Source organism: Sminthopsis crassicaudata, chromosome 5, assembly GCF_048593235.1.
Source record: "Sminthopsis crassicaudata isolate SCR6 chromosome 5, ASM4859323v1, whole genome shotgun sequence".
In the NCBI taxonomy this organism is placed as follows: Eukaryota; Metazoa; Chordata; class Mammalia; order Dasyuromorphia; family Dasyuridae; genus Sminthopsis; species Sminthopsis crassicaudata.
In genome coordinates, this window is record NC_133621.1 from 243,076,557 (window position 1) to 243,099,258 (window position 22,702).

Consider the following 22,702-nt stretch of genomic DNA (forward strand, 5'->3'; position numbering starts at 1 on the left):
GATAGTAGTGATAACAATAATAGGATAGTCACTTGTCCCAGGTCTGTTTCTATCTTAATTTCTTCAATAATTTTAAGAGCAAGATTAATGTTATTGTTGTTATAATTGATATGATACAAACCTCAAGATATTCTTGGCAATATTAACTGGAATAATACAGATAAAATTAAAAAAACATTTTTAATACATCATCATAGTGAATATTCAAAATTTCCAACTACAAAGATCTAGCTAAAGAAATCAAAATCTTGATTTAACAGTAGAAAGCACATAAATCATCCCCATTCTGTCTGCCAGTGGAGTTATTCAAAAAATGCTGTCATTAGTTAAGATAAGGTGATATCCTGAACAGAATTGAAACTATTTCCACTCATATGAAAATGTTCCAAATCACTATTGATTAGAGAAATGAAAATTAAGACAACTCTGAGATACCACTACACACCTGTCAAGATTGGCTAAGATGACAGGAACAAATAATGATGAATGTTGGAGGGGACGTGGGAAACTGGGACACTGATGCATTGTTGGTGGAGCTGTGAAAGAATCCAACCATTCTGGAGAGCAATCTGGAATTATGCCCAAAAAGTTATCAAACTGTGCATAAACTTTGATCCAGCAGTGCTACTACTGGGCTTATATCCCAAGGAAATACTAAAGAAGGGAAAGGGACCTGTATGTGCCAAAATGTTTGTGGCAGCTCTTTTTATAGTGGCTAGAAACTGGAAAATGAATGGATATCCATCAATTGGAGAATGGTTGGGTAAATTATGGTACATGAATGTTATGGATATTATTGTTCTGTAAGAAATGACCAGCAGGATGAATACAGAGAGGCTTGGAGAGACTTACATCAACTGATGCTGAGTGAAATGAGCAGAACTAGGAGATCATTATACACTTCAACAACAATACTATATGAGGATATAGTCTGATGGAAGTGGATATCTTCAACATAGAGAAGATCTAATCCAATTCCAATTGATCAATGATGGACAGAATCAGCTACACCCAGAGAAGGAACACTGGGAAATGAGTGTAAACTGTTTGCACTTCTTTTCTTCCCAGGTAATTTTTACCTTCTGAATCCAATTCTTCCTTTGCAACAACAACAACAAAATTCGGTTTGGCACATATATATTGTATCTAGGATATACTATAACATTTAATATGTATGGGAATGCCTGCAATCTAGGGGAGGGGGTGGAGGGAAGGAGGGGAAAATTTGGAATAGAAGGGAGTACAAGAGATAATGTAAAAAATTACCTATGCATATGTACTGTCAAAAATGTTGTAATTATAAAATTAATAAAAAATATATATTAAAAATAAATAAATAAATTTTCGCTGCCAAAAAAGAAAAAAAAAAAAAAGATAAGGTGACATCCAAAACTCTTACTCCATTCGAAGAGACAGTCCTTTTATCCAGCTGTTGCAACAGTCTATAGAAAAATTTCATCAAATAAGATGAGGAGCTAACAGTTCTAACTTATACTATGTTAACCTTTGCAAAGCACTTCACATACATGCTTAATCCTCATAACTCTTGCAAACTAAGTGCTACATGTATAAGCCCCATTTTAACAGATAAGGAAACTTAAGCCTATAGGTTAGGTGACTTAACACCTCCACTTGACTGCATGTATGTAATCGGCTTCATCCTATTTGGAATTTTCTGCGCATTTCCACTTCAACTTATCGGTATTGAAATAATCTATATTTATCCCCCAGAGGAACTAATCAAACTCCCAGAAATCCCTTTACCTTGAGAGAAAAAATGAACGAAAATCTATTTGCTCCTTTCATCTATCTTCAAAGGAAAGTGTGTAAGCACTTAATATTTATTAGACAGAACTAGAAACTTTTTTTGCTCTTATTTCAAATATTCACCAAGATAGCTCTACTGTCCAAGCAGACTTTCTGACTTGTAAAGGAGACACTTATTGACCTACATAAATGTTTAGCAGTTATATTTCTCACTGTAAATTATTTTTCTAGAATAAAGCAATGCTATGAGTCTGTATGATATGAAGTCTGTTTTCCTAGATGCTGTCTGTCTTCGGATGAGTCAAACATTAAGTTTTCAGATCCTTAGAGCTAATGAAGTTTAAGAACAAAAAGTTAAACAAAACCTTAAGGTTTATTCTATCATCAGCCTTTACCAAACACCTTGTCAATAGCTATTTTCACAGCACAAATAGTTTGCCCTTAGTTATATGGAAAATCTGTTAACTAGAATATTTTATTTGTCAATAAATAACATTCTCAAATAGTTCAATGGCATGGTAGAAAAGGCTGAGCTTTTTCTTTCTTTCTTTTTTATTTTTTGGCCACTAACTAATGACCAAGTACTTCTGGTTCATAACGATTTCTTCCAGTTCTTAAAAATTCCAATTTTGAAAAGAGCACAAAAAAGGATGATGGATTCTTATCTCATCCAGGAATTAGATTCCCAAAGATTCCACCCTTTTCCCAACTACAATACAGATATTTACTTATCTGTATGCCTGGTATTTACCTCAATAAAATTTAAGCTTCTACGGGCAAGACTTGTTTCATTTCTGTGTTTGTATCTCCAAAGTCTAGCATACTGTCTGTTATCTTAGAACGGACTTAACAAGTGAATTAAATTCAATAAAACAAACATTCATCTCCCAAACCATAGGCCTGACTAAAGAATAGCTGTGGCACAATATACAGATGGATGGCTTTAAAGATAAGACTTGGTTTCAAGACCATTTCCTGACACATAACTACAAATAAGGTAAAACCTTTTCCATGCCACCAATAACCTCTTCAGATTGTATTTGTTTTTAATTAAGGCTTTTTATTTATAGAACATATGGTAATTTTTCAACATGGACCCTTGCAAAACCTTCTATTCCATATTTTCCCCTCCTTCCTCCCACTCCCTCCCCTGGATGGCAAATAGTCCAATACATGTTAAATATGTAAAAATATTAAACCCAATATAAGTATACATATTTATAGAGTTATCTACCTGCACAAGAAAAATCGGATCTAGAAAGGAAAAATACCAGACCTGAGAAGAAAAACAAAAATGCAAGCAAACAATATTAGAATGAAAATGCTATATATTGTGGTCCCCACTCAGTTCACATAGTCCTGTCTTTGAGTACAGATGTTTCTATTAGTGAACAAATGGAACTGGTTTGAATCATTTCACTGTTGAAGAGAACCATGTCTATCAGAATTGATCATCATATAGTCTTGTTGTTGCCATGTAGAATGATCTCCTGGTCCTGCTTATTTCACTTTGCATCAATTCATGTAAGTCTCTCCAAGGCTCTCTGTATTCATCCTGCTGGTCATTTCTTATAGAACAATAATATTCCATAACATTCATATACCACAATTTACCCAGCCTTTCTCCAATTGATGGGCACCCATTCAATTTCCAGTTTCTAGCCACTACAAAAAGGGCTGCCACAAAAATGTTGGCACATACAGGTCCTTTCCCCTATAACCTCAGCAGTAACACTGCTGGATCAAAGGGTATGCACAGTTTGAAACTTTTTGAGCATAGTTCCAAACTGCTCTCCAGAATGGAGATGCACCAACAATGCATCACTCTTCCAGTTTCCCCACATCCCCTCCAACATTCGTCACTATCTTTTCCTGTCATCTTAGCCAATCTTGACAGGTGTGTAGTGGTATCTCAGAGTTGTCTTAATTTGCATTTCTCTGATCAATAATGATTTGGAGCACCTTTTCATTTGGGTAGGAATAGTTTCAATTTCATCATCTGATAATTATCTGTTCATATTCTTTGATCATTTATCAATTGGAGAATGGTTTGATTTCTTATAAATGTGAGTCAATTCTCTATATATTTTGGAAATTAAGCCTTTATCAGAACCTTTAACTGTAAAGATGTTTTCCCAGTTTATTGCTTCCCTTCTAATCTTGTCTGCATTAATTTTGTTGTACAAAAGCTTTTTAACTTGATATAATCTAAATTTTTCTATTTTGTGATCAATAATGAGCTCCAGTTCTCCCTCTGGTCACAAATTTCTTCCTCCCCCTCAAGTCTGAGAGGTAAACTATTCTATATTCTTCAAATTATTTATAATATTCTTTATGTCTAGATCATGAACCCATTTTGACCTTATGTTAGTATGCACTGTTAAGTGTGAGGCAATGCTTAGTTTCTGTCATACTAGTTTCCAATTTTCCCAGCAGTTTTTGTCAAATAGTGAATTCTTATCCCCAAAGTTGGGATTTTTGGGTTTCTCAAACGCTAGATTTCTATAGTTATTGACTATATTGTTCTGTAAACGTAACCTATTCCATGGATCAACTAGTCTATTTCTTAGCCAGCACCAAATGGTTTTGATGATCACTGTTTTATAATATAGTTTTAGATCAGGTACAGCTAGGCCACCTTAATTTGCTTTTCTCTTCATTAATTCCCTTGAAATTCTTGACCTTTTGTTCTTCCAGATGAATTTTGTTATTTTTTTCTAGGTCATAAAATAGTTTCTTGGGAGTTTGACTGGTATAGCAATAAATAAATAGATTAGGTAGTACTGTCATCTTTATTCTATTTGCTCAAGCTATCCAAGAGCATCTGAAATTTTTCCAATTGCTTAGATCTGACTTTATTTGCATGGAAAGCATTTTGTAGTTTTGCTCATAAAGTTCCTGATTTTTCCTCAACAGATAAATTCGCAAATATTTTATACTGAATTATTTTAAATGGAATTTCTCTTTGTATCTCTTGCAGTTGGATTTTGTTAGTGATGTATAAAAATGCTAATGATTTATGTGGATTTATTTTGTATCCTTCAACTTTGCTAAAGTTGTGCATTATTTCTAATAATTAGCTTAGGGTTCTAAGTATACCATCATATCATCTGCAAAGAGTGATAATTTGGTTCCCTCATTACCTACTGTAATTCTTTTAATCTTTTTCTTCTCTTATTGCCAAACCTAGCATTTCTAACATAATATTGAATAGTATTAGTGATGGTGGGCAACCTTGTTTCACCCCTGATCTTCCTGGGAATGGTTCCAGTTTATCCCCATTACATATGATGCTTACTGATGGTTTTAAATAGATGCTATTTTAGGAAAAAGTATTTATTCCTATACTCTCTAGTGTTTTTAATAGGAATGAATGTTGGATTTTATCAAATGCTTTTTCTGGGTTTACTGAGATAATCGTATGGTTTTTGTTAATTTAGTTACTGACATCGTCAATTATGCTAATCATTTTCCTAATATTGAACCAGTCCTACATTCCTGGTATAAATACTTGGTCATGTTGTATTATTTAGGGGATGATTTTCTGTAATTGCTTTGCTAATATTTTACTTCAGATTTTTGCATCAATATTCATTAGGGAGATTGGTCTATAAGTTTCTTTCTGGTTTTCTCCCAGGTTTAGGTATTAGTTTAGGTATATGTCTGTGTCATAAAAGGAATTTGGTAGGGTTCATTCCCTATTTTTTTAAATAGTTTATATCATTTTGGAGTTAATTGTTCTTTAAATTTTGGTGGAATTCACATGTAAATCCATCTGGTCCTGGGGATTTTTATTTAGGGAGTAGATTTAATAGCTTGTTCTATTTCTTTTTTTCTAAAATGAGAATACTTAAGTAATTTATTTCCTCCCCTGTTAATCTGGGCAATCTATTTTTGTAGGCATTCCTCCATTTCACTTAAGTTATCAAATTTATTGGCATAAAGTTGGGCAAAGTTAACTCCTAATTATTGCTCTAATTTCCTCTTCATTAGTGAAAAGATCTCCCTTTTCATTTTTAAGACAAACAATTTGGTTTTCCTCTTTCCTTTTTCTAATCAAATTAACTAAAGGTTTATCTATTTTGTTGGTTTTTTCATAGAACCAATTCTTAGTTTTATTTATTAATTCAATAGTTTTTTTTTTTACTTTCCATTTTATTGATCTTTCCTTTTATTTTTAGAATTTCAAGTTTGGTATTGGGGTTTCTTTTATTTACTCTTTTTCTAGCTTTTTTATTTGCAAGCCCAATTTGTGATCTTCTCTTTCTGTATTTTATGCAAGTAAGACTCTAGAGATAAAAATTTCCCCTCATTACCGCTTTGGCTGCATCCCACACATTTTGGTATGTCATTCTCCTGGATCAAATTGTGTCTATGATTTGCTGTTTCATCCATTCATTTTTTAGGATGAGATTATTTAGTTTCCAATTACGTTTTGGTCTACTTTCCCCTGGCTTCTTATTGAATGTAATTTTTATTGCATAGTGATTTGAAAAAAATTCATTTACTATTTCTCCCTTAGTCCATTTGATGTTGAAGTCTTTATGTCCTAATATATGGTCAATTTTTGTACAGGTTTCATGAACTGCTGAGAAGAAAGTGTTCTCCTTTCTATCTCCATTAAGTTTTCTCCGAAGATCTATCATACCTAACTTTTCCTGTATTTCATTTACCTCTTTAACTTCTGTCTCATTTATTTTGTGGTTTGATTTATCTAGTTCTGAGAGAGCAAAGTTGAGATCTACCACTATTATAGTTTTGCTGTCTATTTCTTCTTGTAGCTCTCAACTTCTCCTTTTGGAATTTCCATGCTATACCATTTGGTGCATATATATTTAGTATTTATCTTGCTTCATTATCTATGGTACCCTTTAGCAAGATATAGTTTCCTTCCTTATCTCTTTTAGATCAATTTTCACTTTTGCTTGATCAGGACAGCTACCTCTGGTTTGTTTTTTTTTTACTTCACCTGAAGCATAATAGATTCTGCTCTAGCCTTTTACTTTTACTCTGTATCACTCTGCTTTAAAAGTGTTTCTTGTAAACAACATATTGCAGGATTCTGACTTTTAATCCAGTCTGCTATCTTCTTACACTTTATGGGAAAGTTCACTCCATTCACAGTTACTTAAACTACTAATTCTGTATTGCTTGCCATTTTCTCATCCCCAGATTATACTTTTATTTTTCCTTTTCCCCTTTCCCTCCTCCCCAGTATTTAACTTATGAGTACCACTTGCCTCAAGCAGCATTCCCCCTTTAGAGTAGCTCCCCTTTCTTATAGCCTTCCCCTACTATTTGTTTTTCCTTCTATTTAGCCTATTCTTTCCCTTTTCACCTTTCTCTTACACTTTTCAATAAATAAGAGCAGTTTGTCTATAAACCAAATATGTTCAATATTTTCTCTTTGAGCCAAAACTAATGAGAGTAAGATTCACACAATGTTTATACCCGCTTCCCTTCTTTCCCTCAAATATAATAGGTTTCTTTTGCTTCTTTGTGAGATGTAATTTCCCTCATTTTCCCTCCATTTTTCCTTTTTTTTCTGGTACAATCCCTTTTCCACCCCTAGTTCCCTTTTTATATTATAACAGTAAAATCAAATTATACATGCGCACTCTATGTATATCCATATCAGAAATACAGTTCTCAAGAGTTCTTTTTACCTTTTTATGCTTGAGTCCTAAATTTGGAGGTCAATTTTTTTGCTTAACTCTGGCCTTTCATCAGAAATAAATGAATTTCACCTGTTTCATTGAATATCTATATTCAGTTTAGCAGGGAAGTTTAGTCTTGGCTGCATTCCAAATTCCTTTGCCTTTAAGAATATGACATTTGAGGACCATCGATCCTTTAAGGTAAAAGTTGCTAGATCGTGGGTAATCCTTTTCGTGGCTCCTCGGTATTTGCATTTTTTTGTTCTGGCTGCTTATAACATTTTTCTTTGGTATGATAGTTCTGAAATTTAACCGCAATATTCCTGGGAGTTTTAATTTGAGGGTCTCTTTCAGGAGGTGTTGCGTGAATTCTTTCAATGACGATTCTATGACATCAGGGCAGTTCTCTTGGATAATTTCTTGAAAATATAGTGTCTAGGCTATTTTTTTCATTATGGTTTTCAGAGTCCAATAATCCTTAAATTGTCTCTCCCAGATCTATTTTCTAGGTTAGTTGTTTTCCCAAGTAGGCTATCTTACATTTTTTTCTATTTTTCTTTTTGGTTTTACTTGATTGATTCTTGATGTCTCACTGAGTCATTCACTTCCATTTGTTTGGTTCTGATTTTTAATCAATTATTTTCTTCTTTTACTTATTACTTTATATATGTGTGTGTGTGTGTGTGTGTGTGTGTGTGTGTGTGTGTGTGTGTGTGTATACTTCATTTTGTTTTTGACCAATTTGAATTTTTTATTGAGTTGTTTTGTTCTATGGTATTTTTTCCCATTTCACAAATTCTGTTTTTTAAGGAGTTAGTTTCTTTTTCCATTTTACAAATTCTGTTTTCCTTTATCTTTTCTATTTCACAAATACTGTTTTTCAGGGAGTTGTTTTCTTTTCCCATTATATCAAATCTATCTTTTAATGTGTTAAATGCCTTTTTCCAAACCCTCTTGCAAAGTTTTCCTTTCCTTTCCCAAGTTTTCTTTTAGCTCTCTTTTAAAATCCTTTTTAATTTCTTCTAGGAGAGCCTTGTGTGATGGGGACTAGGTTATACCACCTTTTGGGGCTTTATCTGGGGACAATCTGCTTTTAGTCTCTTCAGGGTTTGAAATCTGTTCTTCTCTTTCACCATATAAACTATCTATGGTCAGAGTTCTCTTTGCCTTTTTACTCATTTTTTTTAAAAAAGGTGGCATCTGCTTTTAGGGCAAAGGAGGTTTTCCAAGGTTCCCCTGCAAGCAGCTGCAGCTGCACTGAGTCCGTGCTGATTCATTCCCGATGCTAGGTGTGCATGGCCAAGTTCTGTGAGACTTGGCGCTTTGGTGTTCACTCCTTACCTTTTGTGTTTGTGTTAAATATTTTATAACTTCTCTGCTGATCTAAGTAGGCTTAGAGTCAGGGCAAGGTAGCCAACACTACTGTAGAACCTATATTCTCCACTGGAGGAGTCCACAACACCCTGAGTATGCACAGCCTGTGCTGGCATCCTGTTTTTCTGTGTGCCTGACCAAAACAGAGCTTTTCTGGCAATCTTTGAAATTATCTTCTGCTGGTAATTTGTTGCACTCTCAATATTCATGGATTCTGCAGTCCAGAACTAATTCAGAGGCTAGATTTAGTAATTAGCTAAGGGTCATGGGAGAAGATAAGAAATAAGTGTGTGTCCTTTCTGTCATTTTGGTTCCACCTCCCTCCCTTCCCCCCCAGCTTCTAATTTACAAAGAGATACCAATCTGTATCCATAAAGGGAATATTCATATCAGAAGTTCACAATACCAATGAAATACTAGTCTGGGAGGGGAAAAAAAGATGATTTTTCAATCATACGTTCATTTTCTTCTCCTAGCTCTAAATATATCAAACAGCAAAAAGTTATTATGGGAAAAGTACTATCACAAATGCTATAATCTAAAACCAGAATCTTTACAAAGCAACAACTATAGCTCATATTTCTAATGTTCTCAAAAAGTACTTTCTTCACAATTCTAACAAAAAAGTTACATCATATTTGTCTCCTTTCTGAATATACTTGTTTGCATTTTTCTTGTTATAGCTACAATTTTTATATATTTTATATTATATTTTATTTATTTTTATATATTAATATCAGGGGCAAAATTACTATCATGAATACAATGATGATACATATACTTTTCAATCAGAAAACAGCAAATCAACAGATTAGTACTAAGAACCCTAACCTGACATCATAATAAAATCAAGGTGCTTTACAAATTCAAAGTTCAATAGAACTGATTTATTCAAACCCAAATTGGTTACTGATGGTAATTAAAATAAAGGAAAGACTAAAGTACTTACATACTAACTGAAGATTAATACTGATACAAGACAGCAGAGAAGATAAGAACTTTAAATAACATTTTATATAATTGATATATAATATCATATGAATTATATATTTGTATTGTCACTATAGCAATTTCACTGAAGATCTTTAATCAATGAGATTTATTAAGTGCCTATTATATGCTACACACTGGAGATACAAGAATAAAAATGAAAGAATGAGGACTTTCTTTAAGGAATACTTTGTTGATCCCAGTTGAACTATTCTATGTCCCAAAAACCCTTTCTTCCTGTTATTCACATGGAGTATTTCATCTCCTATCTCTAGGCCTTTGCACTAAATCATTTAATATGCCTGAATATGCACTCTCCTGCTCTCCATCTACTCCCTGGAGTCTCAAGAGAGACCCAAAGGATCTCTTCTTGGAAGATGCACAATACAGCCTTACAGATCTCCTAAATGCTAATGTCTTCTTTCTCAAGCTATATTTCATTTGATTACTATTATATATTAGAATTTATTAACTTCACATTTATGCTGTACATATTTTTACATGTACTTTTTCTAAGCTCTTTTTGTCAAAAGGAATTTTATACTTGTACCCATAGCATAGTACCTGCCACATGGTAGATGCTTAATACTTGTTAAGATTTAAGTGTTATTCAGACATTTCACTAATTCAATCTAGTCTTCACCACAACTGTTACAAATCAATGAGGTTTTATTACATGCTATTAAAACGAATGAAATTGATAGGGAAGTTTTGTCTCTCAACTTTAGGACCAGTGATAACTTCATTATGATTAAAAATAGAAATTTATTATGGCATTAAAGTATCCAGGAAAGAACACTGGACTTTAACACTAAGAAGATCTAGGTCAAACCCTTATCTGTTATTTCACTGATAACTTTGCAAGTCAACTAATATTTAGTGATTTCTTCATTTGCAAAATAAGATTTGTAGACTAGTCAATTTTTAATGTTCCTGAACTTTAAATCCTGAAGGACCCTTTAGTGCAAGGGCATTAATCTGGTCTTTCTTGAATGCTCCACAGTACCTTATACATAGTAGCCACTCAATCATCAATATTTACTGAATAAATAAAGATAAGGATGACAGGGTTTTACACCCCTGATCTGTGGAGAAGGCTACATAAATTCTTGCTTCTACAATCTTAGTCTCATCAGAAAGTAAATTCTAGCAAATACTATAAAAATCTTACCTTCTTTGGCTTCATTTAATTTTCCCAGAGCTGTTCTTGCAGTACCTCTTCTGGCAAAAGCTTTCAAATATGAACCATCTAAGAGTATAGCTTGTGTACAGTCCTTTTCGGCCTCTTCATATCTAATAAACATAGTTTTATAATTTCCAAATTCAGCTTTAAAATCTTTAAAAGATCATATGAATAATCCATTTAAAATGAAACACCAATCAAGAGAATTCATACTTGTTGAGAAGAGGAGCTACTTTCATGTCTCTGAAACCTTAAGGTCAGTTGGAGATATTAAAAGTGAAGTTAGAAGACATAAGTAAAATCTCAAATGAAAATGAAGATTAAATATGTTTTCAGCCATATTACCCTTTCAGGACTGGAAAAGACCTTAAAAGATCATATAATACAATACAATCCCTTTTTTCTAGAAATTCAAGACATAAAGAGGCCAAGTGTCTTGTGCCTCTGTCTCTTAACTCCTTTTCTTTACCTAATCTCTTTTTAAATATGACAAATCTTTCCACTGCATTAATGAAAGTAAGATCTTTAGAGAAGGGACTGTTTTCATTTTCATAACCACAACACCTAATATAGAATTAGCTCATGAAGATTGCTTTAAAAAAAAATGCTTGATGAATGAAAACATAATATTCTAAAAAAGAGCCTTTTTCAGATTACCACCATTCTCTTTCATTGCCATTTTTCACTCCACGATTTCTTTTCTCCTGATCACAATCTATTTCTCACAAATAGGTACAAATTCAGTTAACATATATAGTTCTTGCACCCAGACTCTTCTTATAAGGTCCTGTAGCTTCTTTTTTTTCCCTTTTGTAAAATTTCCTACATAAAACGCATTTTCTTTCTGCTTTGTATTCTAGCAATACAATGGAACCCAGTTTGCACAGGTAAATTTTGCTTGTAACTTAAATTTGGTGAGAGGAAGGATTTTAAATGTCATAGAAACAAAGGAATAGTCTATACTTTCACCTTAGAGCTCCTCTAAGTCTCTGAGGTGATTAGCATTATTCTGTTTTTCAGTCAATCGGTCAATTAATGCTAAAAGAGCTCACGATATTTACACTCCAAACTTGAGAGTAGAAATTTCTTGAACCTTGCTAAGTGTTCTTTTGAGTTTAAATAATTATTATGAGAACTTTCTTCTTTATAAAATAACTTATTCAAATCAAGTTCTAATATTATAAATTTGGATATTCCTTTCAACAAAGCAGATCAGGCTCCATTTACAACAGCTCATCCCATCCAACTTTTGTCCAGTTCTTCTCAAAAACTGCAGTGAGTCCACTAAACATGATGAGCAACTTTCTCCAGATGTTGAAAGGATACTAACACTTAAACTCTCTATCATCAGCTGGTTATATTTTGCTCTTTACCACATGAACAGCTCAGTTTTTTTTTTAGATCATATCTTTCTCTAATGACACACTTTACTTTTTTGGTAGTTCCTTATTTCCTATAGTTGCGAATGTTGCAAACCTCTATTTACCTCCACTTTGCCTTTTGAGGGCAATTATCAACATCTAAAATATTATGTAACTCATAGCTATTCAATACTAGACAAATATTATTAGAAAGATGTGGGGGCAGCTAGGTGGTGCAGTGGATAGAGCACCAGCCTTGAATTCAGGAGTACCAGAGTTCAAATCTGGTCTCAGACACTTAACACTTCCTAGCTGTGTGACTCTGGGCAAGTCACTTAACCCCAGCCTCAAAAAAAAAAAAAAAAAAAAAAAAAAAAAAAAGATGGGCCACTGTTTTCAGGGAAAAGTCTGGCACGATTAAAGGAGGGCTGCAATTTCCTGATGAAGTCAATATGGTTCATTCTCTTCTGGTTTAGTTCTAGACGCAAATGTTTATTATCCATTCACACTGCCTGTTTGTCATAATTTTAAGCAACAAATCATTTTCATCTATTTGGTTTTTCCAAAGTGTATTAATAAAACAAAACTCTTCTTGAGGAGTTAAGAACTTTTCCAGAAGGCTCTATAATGTCCTAGAGCTTGATTTCCTCCACAAAGAGGACCATCTGGAAGACCACAACATCCTTAGGTTTTATTCTTTATCTTGAAATTGATGTGTATATAGTTTCTGAAAATTTTTGAAAAGTTTTAAGTATAGATAGGAGAGGAGTAATTAGGTGGCACAGTGAATAGAGCACCAGCCCTGAAGTCAAGTTCAAACTTGGTGTCAGATACTTAGCACTTCTTTAGCTGTATGACCCTGGGCAACTCGCTTAACCCCAATTGGGAGGGAGGGAGGGAGGGAGGGAGGGAGGGAGGGAGGGAGGGAAGGGAGGGAGGGAGGGAGGGAGGGAGGGAGGGAGGGAGGGAGGGAGGGAGGGAGGGAGGGAGGGAGGGAGGGAGGGAGGGAGGGAGGGAGGGAGGGAGGGAGGGAGGGAGGGAGGGAGGGAGGGAGGGAGGGAGGGAGGGAGGAAGGAAGGAAGGAAGGAAGGAAGGAAGGAAGGAAGGAAGGAAGGAAGGAAGGAAGGAAGGAAGGAAGGAAGGAAGGAAGGAAGGAAGGAAGGAAGGAAGGAAGGAAGGAAGGAAGGAAGGAAGGAAGGAAGGAAGGAAGGAAGGAAGGAAGGAAGGAAGGAAGGAAGGAAGGAAGGAAGGAAGGAAGGAAGGAAGGAAGGAAGGAAGGAAGGAAGGAAGGAAGGAAGGAAGGAAGGAAGGAAGGAAGGAAGGAAGGAAGGAAGGAAGGAAGGAAGGAAGGAAGGAAGGAAGGAAGGAAGGAAGGAAGGAAGGATAGATGGGAGATACTGGTCTTTTTTTTCATCAAATCAAATATTTTTTGAAAATTTAATCAACAAACAAGAACGGGGGATTTAAAAATTCTCTACATCTTTTAATCAATTGTTTGATGGTAAAGATATGATCTTTTAAGAACTATCAATCATTAAGCATTTATTAAGTACCAGCTTTATGTCAAACACTAGATTAGGTATTGAGAATACAAAAGCAAAAAGGAAATAATTCTTGTGTTCAAGAAGCTTACATTCTACCACTAGCCAAAGCTTACCTATTCCTCATTAATACTCTCATCATGGACGCTTGCAATGTATGTATAGCTTATTCTCATAAAAAATTAACATATGTGTGTATATATATATATAACATATGTGTGTATATATAACATATATATATATAAAAGCAAACTATATATACAGATCACCAGTTGATGTTTCTGTCACTTTTTTCCAGTGCTAATTAATAAAGTTTTAAGATATTTTCTATGATTTCGAATTTCTTGAGAATCAATCTCTTGATGTCTTAATAATCATGAAACACCTTATACTGATCTTGCTCTATAGGCCCTAGGTCGTTAGTACAGTTATTTTTCCTATCTTTGTTCTCTTTAACACATCGGAGGTTATGGAATTAAAATCCTTGGCTTCATTGTACAAAAACAACCCCTTCTCCAAATTTTGCAGATCTTTTCCATTTTTTGTGGCTATCCTACCATTTTCAATCTTAAAAGGCCTTGAACAACTATGTTTACTTGCTTTCTAAAATTGATTATATCCTTTATTACTTGTCCCTGCTCATAATCTTGAATTATCCATCTCCATAAAATTTTTTAAATGACTTCATATTATAAATTGGTATTACATAGAATTTTCCTGTCTTTCTAATTTTTACAACATGTTGATGCTTAAGCTGCAATTATTTTCATGATGGCTCTTTTACAATTACTCACATGGATAGTTCCACATGGAATGTTCCACAAAACAATGCTTCCTTGTTTTCCGAGTATACAATAAAATAAATTAAGTCTTTATTTGCCTTTTCAAGGAGAATCACATATTCATTTCCTTTCTCTCTTCAAACACAGATAAAGCAATAACACAAAAGTACTTTCTGAGATTTTAAAATCACTACTCAATCCTTGAAAAGTAAGGCAAAAGTTTGATCAACAATTTCAGATAGATAGAGGCAACTAAATGGTGCTGTGTCTAGAGAATTAGGCCTACAATCAGGAAGACCTTAAAATCTCTGGCCTGAGATGCTTACTAACTTCGAGACTTTTCATTAATCTGCATTAATTTTTTCATTATAATCTCAGTTTCTTCAACTATAAAATGAGCTGAAAAAGGAAATACAAAACATTCTAGTATCTTTGCCAAGAAAAGGAGACACAACAAAAACAACTATTCATCAATAACATATAACAATGTTAACATACATATTCTACCTAGTCAAAATTTAGTGTATTATTTTTAGTTTTACACACAAACACACATACACAGTTATTATTAGTTTAAATAAAAGATTCAATATAATCACGATAGTATACTATTAGTCTTAATATTTTCTATATAAAGCACACAAATATTCTGTACTAAGACAGTTCAATATAGGTAATAAGGGTTGGTCTTCAAGAATCAAAGACCTAAGTTCAAGTTTCACATCTGATATATATCTATGTGACCATGTATAAGTCACTTAACCTCTCAGGGGTGCTAGCCACTCTACAAATTACTGGAAAATTGCCAATCTGTATTAGAAGTTTCCATACTGAAGTTTCCCACAATGATGAAACGATGAGTGGGGACTCCTCCTTCTGTCAATTCCAAAAATACTGTGCTAGTTCTAGCTATCAAATACTTTATGTTAAAACCTGCAAGACTTAAGTTAAAGGAAGGTTTTGTAAAAGAGAACTAGATTTAGAATAAGGAAGAGGAAAAGACACCATGACTATTTTTCCCTTTCCCAACCACTGCTGTTCCTACTGGTTTTTGAGCTTTTCTATTATTAGCACAAAGACTAGAGCAGATAGAATATTTAATGTTTTTTAAACTGCATGTAAATATAGTAGCACACATTAATAGCTCTGAATAATGATCTTTCTATACAATATTTCATCTGAATTTCACAATAAAGCTATTTACAAACTACTGAATATAAATAGTACAAAGTAATAAACTGAACTTTAGTCAATCATTTTGATAGGTTGCCAAAAGAAAAAAGTCAATTTTCATTTTTCAACATAGAAGAAATTGCAGAAAACTTACTTTTGAATCTTTAGATATGCCATAGCCCTGTTGGCTGGAAGAAGAGCATTGGTGCCATCTGCTGCTATACCTCTAGTATAACATTCAATTGCTAGTTCATACTTCCCCTCTTTGAAAAATCCATTTCCCTAAACATAGGAAAGAAAACAGTAAGAGTTGATGTATAGAAGTGTGTATTTGTGTGTGCATGCATAAAGAAATTTATTAAAATTCATGTCATCAACAAAAAGAAATTAAATGACATTAAGGTACCTTTTACTGTTAGGAAACATAAAAATTTGTTTTTATAAAATGCTACTTTAATAGAAGAGGCCTGAAACATATTGACCTCAGTTTACTATATTAAATGATGGTATTTTCTTGTATCAAGTTTTTTTTCCCCTATTAATCATCATCTTTAGAACTAATTTTCCTTAAATGCTTAACTTAAATCTGAACTCAGTTTCAGCCTTGTGGAAATTCACCTTTGTAGTGTCTTGTTTGCCAATTTCTGTTTCATTTTTTGAAAGGCATTTTTTTTTAATCTTTTTCCTTACTTAAGGAAACTATATTAACAATTTCAAATGAAATAATATTGCATATTAATGTCATAGAATTAAAAGGATGATTCTCTAATAAGTGTTCTGCACACACACGCACACACACACACACACCCCCACCCACCATAGCAATTTCAAAATTAATTTCAACTTCTTTCTGTAATTTAGCCATAATACCCTGCTTTATACACATGATATGAAATTGCTGAAAAAAAGCATTCATAGATATAAGTGGAGTAGCCTGTGAATATGTTTGGGAACTTTTGAATCACCATTTTCATTTATCCAACCCAGAGATCAAAGACCATCCTCACCTCCTTGCATGCTTCACAAGAGTATACATATATTAATAAAAATAATCCATATATATGAAAGTAAAAAATACACACATTAGGAACAGATTTTCCATTAAAACTGTATTTAAATTGACAATAAGCAATTCCACTAGAGATACACTTTGGTAGTCATTTGTTTTTATGATATGTAAACTACAGATTGCAATTTCTTACATTTTCTTCCTTGACTTTATAAATTTGTTTTTCCATGAGCTTTTCTCTATGCTTTTTCTCTATGCTTTTCTACTACCAAAAAGGAATTCCTTCTATATAACAAGTCTAATGTATTCATGTCCAAATTTTTGCTGTTTTCTAGAAAATGTACAAGATAGCAACACATATTCACTAAAAATCAAATATGTGATACCTAACAATGTTAATTTCAGCCAAAATTACATTAACATTTTAAAATAATCAAATTTTTAAAATAAATACTCATATTTTCATGCATATATTCTCAAAGGTGGTAACATTTTCAGTTGTATTCCATAAAAGAAATATTTCAGTGTTTTATTATGCTATAAAGGTGACCCTAGGTTCTCAAAGACTATCAAAGCAAAACAAAATATTTAGCAGAGGCTACCATGATGACAAGGCTTTAAATATCATTCTAGCCAGGGACTGTCTCTTTTCCAAACTAAGAAAGGAAACTCAACATCCATAACCAAGTTATTAAGTGATGAATTCTTTGGCTATATGAACCTATGAAATAAGAAATGATACATTGTCCTCTGCGTTCCATGTTACTAAAGTAACATGTTTACTAAAGTACTTTAGTTTAGAATCAAATATTTTTTAGAGCATTATAGCCATAAAATAGAGTATTGCAAATATAGATATTAGTCACTATAATCAAGATTATCCAGTACAGAATGTCCAAATGGAAGAATGATTCTATATAGGTGGTGAAATTGCATAATACATTAAGCCCCACAACTTTTCCAAGCTTCCTATATATGGTTTATAATCATCAAAGTAGTTTATCCTAGCTATCCATAAAGAATGAAGAATGCCTATTGTCCAGATTATTTTATGCAGTTAGATAAACAAATCAGAGTTAGATACATCATTACCTTAGACAACAAAAGGAAATCACAATTTAATCAATGTCAGCTTTCTCCTTGGGGGAAAAAAAAAATCCATCTTTTCAACACTAATATTCTTCTAGTAATATAGCTATATTGCTAAGAATCAGAATACTATATAGATTAAAAATTGAAGGTAACCCAAAGAGCAGCAAAGACATTGTTGGTAGGTATAAACAAGCTATATAAAGCAATGCACTACCAAAATGCATGCACAAAGTGATATATAAGAGAAGAGATTTGTAATAAGAAAATGAAAGCAAGAGGCAACAGAGGAGCAATTTATATGCTGTATTTTTATTTATATAATGTTGAGAAACTTAGAGGAAGGTCCTCATACTGTTGAGTGGATCCACTATGCAAGACTTATTATTATTAACTCAACTAATAACCATTTACTAAGTAATCTTCAATGTCTAGGCCCTGAGCTAGATACCTCAACACAAAAATTCAACAAAATCATGTTTCCCAAAAAAACACATCAAAAACGTATTATTAATAAAAGCTGAGGGGAAAAAAACAAAAATTCAAGCATTAGTTTTATTTTCCTGTTCTAATATTATAGAGGCATTTGATGGCAGAATAAAAAATTCACTGAATTATATCAAGGCCAGTTTAATTTATTAGAACATGAATTCAGCATTGTTTTAAATTACAGTATATAGAACAGCTAATAGTGAATAAGAGCACCAGCCCTGAAGTCAGGAGGACCTGACTTCAAATCTGGTTTCCGACAACTTAACAATTCATAGCTATGTGATACTGGAAAGTCACTTAATCTCAAATGCTTCAGCAAAAAAAAATAAAATAAATAAAAAATAAAAAAAGATAAGATACAGTATATACATCACCATGAACTAGTGAACTAGTCTCAGCAAAATATTGTCAGAATATACCAATTAAGTAGAAAACTAATTTCAATTGCATAATTAAGAATCATCTTATTTTCCTAAAACTGCCTTACAACTTTATACTAATTACATTATTTAATTACTGTTTCAATTAACAAAAATCCTGAATTAATCAGGTTTTAATATATCTTATTTCAAACAATACTTTCGGTGTCAATTTTGCTATCGGAGAGGTTAGTTTTCACATGAACATTAAGATGTATTTTTGTAAAATATTTTTAATCATAAATAGATATGTGGTTAAAAAATTGAGGTATAAAAAATTAAATTGGCATAAATGATGGCATAAATCCTACTTGCTGGGACTGGGATATCACTCCCAAATACATAAAATGCTTTTAGTCCATCTACTTTAATATCAGTCACCATATTAGGATGACTTGATTACATGCAAAAATCTACTATCCTAGTGATTTCCAAAATAAAGTTCCAGAGTAATTTAATTGAAAGTCAATAAGGTATGTAATATTTTGGATTGAGAAAGACCAATTCAATTCAATTCAAATTTCATTTCAGACACTAGTTCAAGTACCTATTTCAGATTGGTTTGAGTATCAAACTAAATAATACCAAGTACTTTGTAACTTTTGAAGTTTGATAAAAATATTAACTGTAATGATAATTAAGGCAAAATATAGATTACGAACAAGGAAAGATGACATTACAATGTTCTCAGAATACTGTTCAAACTAAGCAACTTTCATTAAGTAAGGGCAATTTTGTGAAATTCATTTTTTGGGTAATATATATATATATATATATATATATATATATATATATATATATATATATATATATATATATATATATATATATGTATATAAAAAATTTTTACCAAATCTTTCTCTTGGATGGCTTGCTGCCTACATTGCTGTTCTTTAAGTTGCTTATTTTCTTCTTCTACTTCAATTACTGCATCATCTCCTTTTAGGTGAGAATCTTCTTTGTACATCAAAGCCTAGGAAATATAAATTTTTAAAATTAGAAAAACATTAAATAGAAACAAACATTTGATGCACATTTTGTGTGAAATACCCATGAAGAATTTGTGAACTATTTCAAAACAAATACTAAAATACCAAATTTTCAAGTTTAATTCAAAGCCTACACTCCAACCAAGTAAAAAAACAAAAGAGGAAATATCTGATATTGTATTCAAAACAACATTTAAACCAGAAACTTCTACCAGAAGTAGATCTCTGTCTTGGAATGTTATGTACATGCAATGTTATATTTCTGAAATCTCACAAACTTACTGAGATGAAAAATAAAGCAAATTCTCAATTCTATAATACAGGGATATTGTTTTAATAGTTAACCCTATTTCATAAAACAGATATATTTTCCTATGTTCTCAAAAATAGAACAAATAGAAAAGCAGGGAAAATCCTGACTAACTTTAAAACACTATATAACCATGATTTATTATTAATAAAAATAGTAACATATGATAAAATTGTTAACCAGATCAAAAATCAAATTGAAAAAGTTTTGAACTGATTCCAGTATTACTTGCTAATTTAAATAGTACTATTTAAGTCTTCAATATTAAAATGTTATTTTGCACTTTATCTAAAATATATATATATATATATATATATATATACACACACACATATATACATATTAAGAAAATTCCATTACTATATAAAATTCAAAAATTCGCTTTTCATAAAACTAGGCAGAAAGGATTGACCCTCTTTTTTTTTGAATAATTTTGAATAAGTAATCTTTAATATGAGCAACTTAATTTTTTTTACCTGATTGATTTTCTTGAGTTCATTTTTTGCTTCAAAATTATTTGGTTCCAGTTCTAATGCTTTTTCATAATCTGAAGGAGACATAGGAACACAAAACTTAAAGAAAAATATATTAAAAAAAGGTTTCACTGCAAGTCGTTTTTCATGAACGCAAACTGACATGACAATGTCAGTTCTAATTCTAAATACACACTTGAAAGAAAATCCTAACACAAATCATAATCCTTCACTAGACCCAAGACCAAAACTTATGTATCATGCACCATAAATCGGTAAGTTATTAAATCCTATTATATAGCTCTACTTCAGGCAAACACTTTGTGATATAAACTGTCTATTCTGCCAAGTCAACATAAGTTAGAAATTTAAATAAAAACTATAATCCTTTTACCAGACATTAAGAATCTTTAATACCTTATGTAGCTGGCTCATTTTTATCAATACTACTGAACAGCTTTTGTAATGAGAATGAAATTAAATACACAAAAATTATTTTAGAACAACTCATTAAAGGACACAATCATTCTTTGTATGACAATATGAAAAATCAATACAATCTGATAATGTCTTAAGATTTCATTACCTTCTTTGGCATCTTCTAATTTTTGGAGTGCAAAACGAGCAGCACCTCTTCTAACATAAGCCTTTGTATAATTCCTATTCAATGCAATTGCCAAATTACAATCAGACTCGGCAACAGCAAATCTGAAATACATGAAATTGTCTTTATAAAGATGAAATATGGTAGTCCTCTTTTGATGCCTTATTGCAGCAAGAAGGCAACCATAAACTATTGAAGGTTCTAGCATCACATGGAAAGAGGTCTGAAAGGTTTTTACATGTTTACGAAGGTTATAAGGTCCTGTCCATGAATGAATAAGTGAATTAAAGTGCTTAGCACTACACTAAGACCTAGGTATACAAATAAGAAAGCAAAAGCAATTCTTGCCCTCAAAGCAGCAAGACTACACTGTTCATAAGACCATAGTTTGAATCCCACATCACTTACCATATTTATTTGACCCTAGCAAGTCACTTTGCCTGTTTCCTCATACATAAAATGAGAATAATAACAAAATATCTCAATCTCACAGAGTGGTTGTGAGCACCAGATGGGATAATATATGTCAAGTCTATCTATTGCCTATTGTTACTTATTATTATGATTACTATTCTAAGAGAGAAACAATACACAGAGGCAAGGGTTGACTAGAAAGGGACATTCTGGTCAATCAAGTTAAAAAGGAATAAGTGAAATCATTATAGTGACACTCAATCCAAAAATAATGAACCTCCATTTAAGGAGGGTGCCTAGGCCAGTCAGTAACATCTATCTTATTAGTCTCCAAGCTACATTTCTAGACTTCCCTGACCATATTCCCTATTTTCATTGCTCTCCCTTCCTCCCACTTTTTCAACTTTATTTTATATTCTGTCTTTCTCCAATAAAATGTAAGTTCTTTAAGGAAAGGATTTTTTTTTTCACTTACATCTATTCCCAGCACTGAGCACACTGCCTGGCACACAATAAACACATAATAAATGCTTGTTGATTGATAATGACAAAATCAATCTAAACATACTTGTTCATGACTGCAGAACTAGAAGTATGCGGTAGGGGATGGAAACGATAAATGTCAAATGGGAAGAAAGTTTTGGAGACTGGAAAGGAAGAAATCCAAGTATGGCAAAGACTTTCCTGAATATGGAATAGAAGAGGCAGCAAATAGGACAGTTAGTTCTTCGGCATGCAGTTGGTGAGGAAGTTGTGAAAGAGAGTGGCAGAGTATGACAAATTTTTTGGTCATGGCAACTCATATAACATAAAGTAAAAACTGATTTTTCCCCCCCTTTTTGCTGAGAAAATTGGGGTTAAGTGACTTGCCCAAGATCACACAGCTAGGAAATATTAAGTATCTGACTCAGGTCCTCCTGACTTCAAGGCTCATGTTCTATCCACTGTACCATCTAGCTGCCTCGTTAAAGTAAAACATGGCCCATAGTCTTGTGTGGTTGCAGAAGGATGAAAGAAAACTACTCAAAAAGTGGCATCCTTGTCCAATGACTGAAGGGAAATGTTGCTGGAGAAC

The 22,702-nt window shown here is 32.7% G+C and overlaps 1 protein-coding gene across 3 annotated transcripts in view; it reads right to left on the reverse strand.

Annotated features, from left to right (window-relative positions):
- RPAP3 (RNA polymerase II associated protein 3) overlaps positions 1-22,702 on the reverse strand; it is a 64,021-nt gene that overhangs the window by 24,003 nt on the left and 17,316 nt on the right. For all 3 annotated transcript variants that reach the window (XM_074270681.1, XM_074270679.1, XM_074270680.1), the window contains 5 exons: positions 21,196-21,317; positions 20,613-20,683; positions 19,688-19,810; positions 15,983-16,110; positions 10,960-11,081 (listed from right to left, as the gene is read on the reverse strand). In XM_074270681.1, the coding sequence (XP_074126782.1) occupies positions 10,960-11,081; positions 15,983-16,110; positions 19,688-19,810; positions 20,613-20,683; positions 21,196-21,317 (566 nt within the window). The remainder of the gene's footprint in view (positions 1-10,959; positions 11,082-15,982; positions 16,111-19,687; positions 19,811-20,612; positions 20,684-21,195; positions 21,318-22,702) is intronic.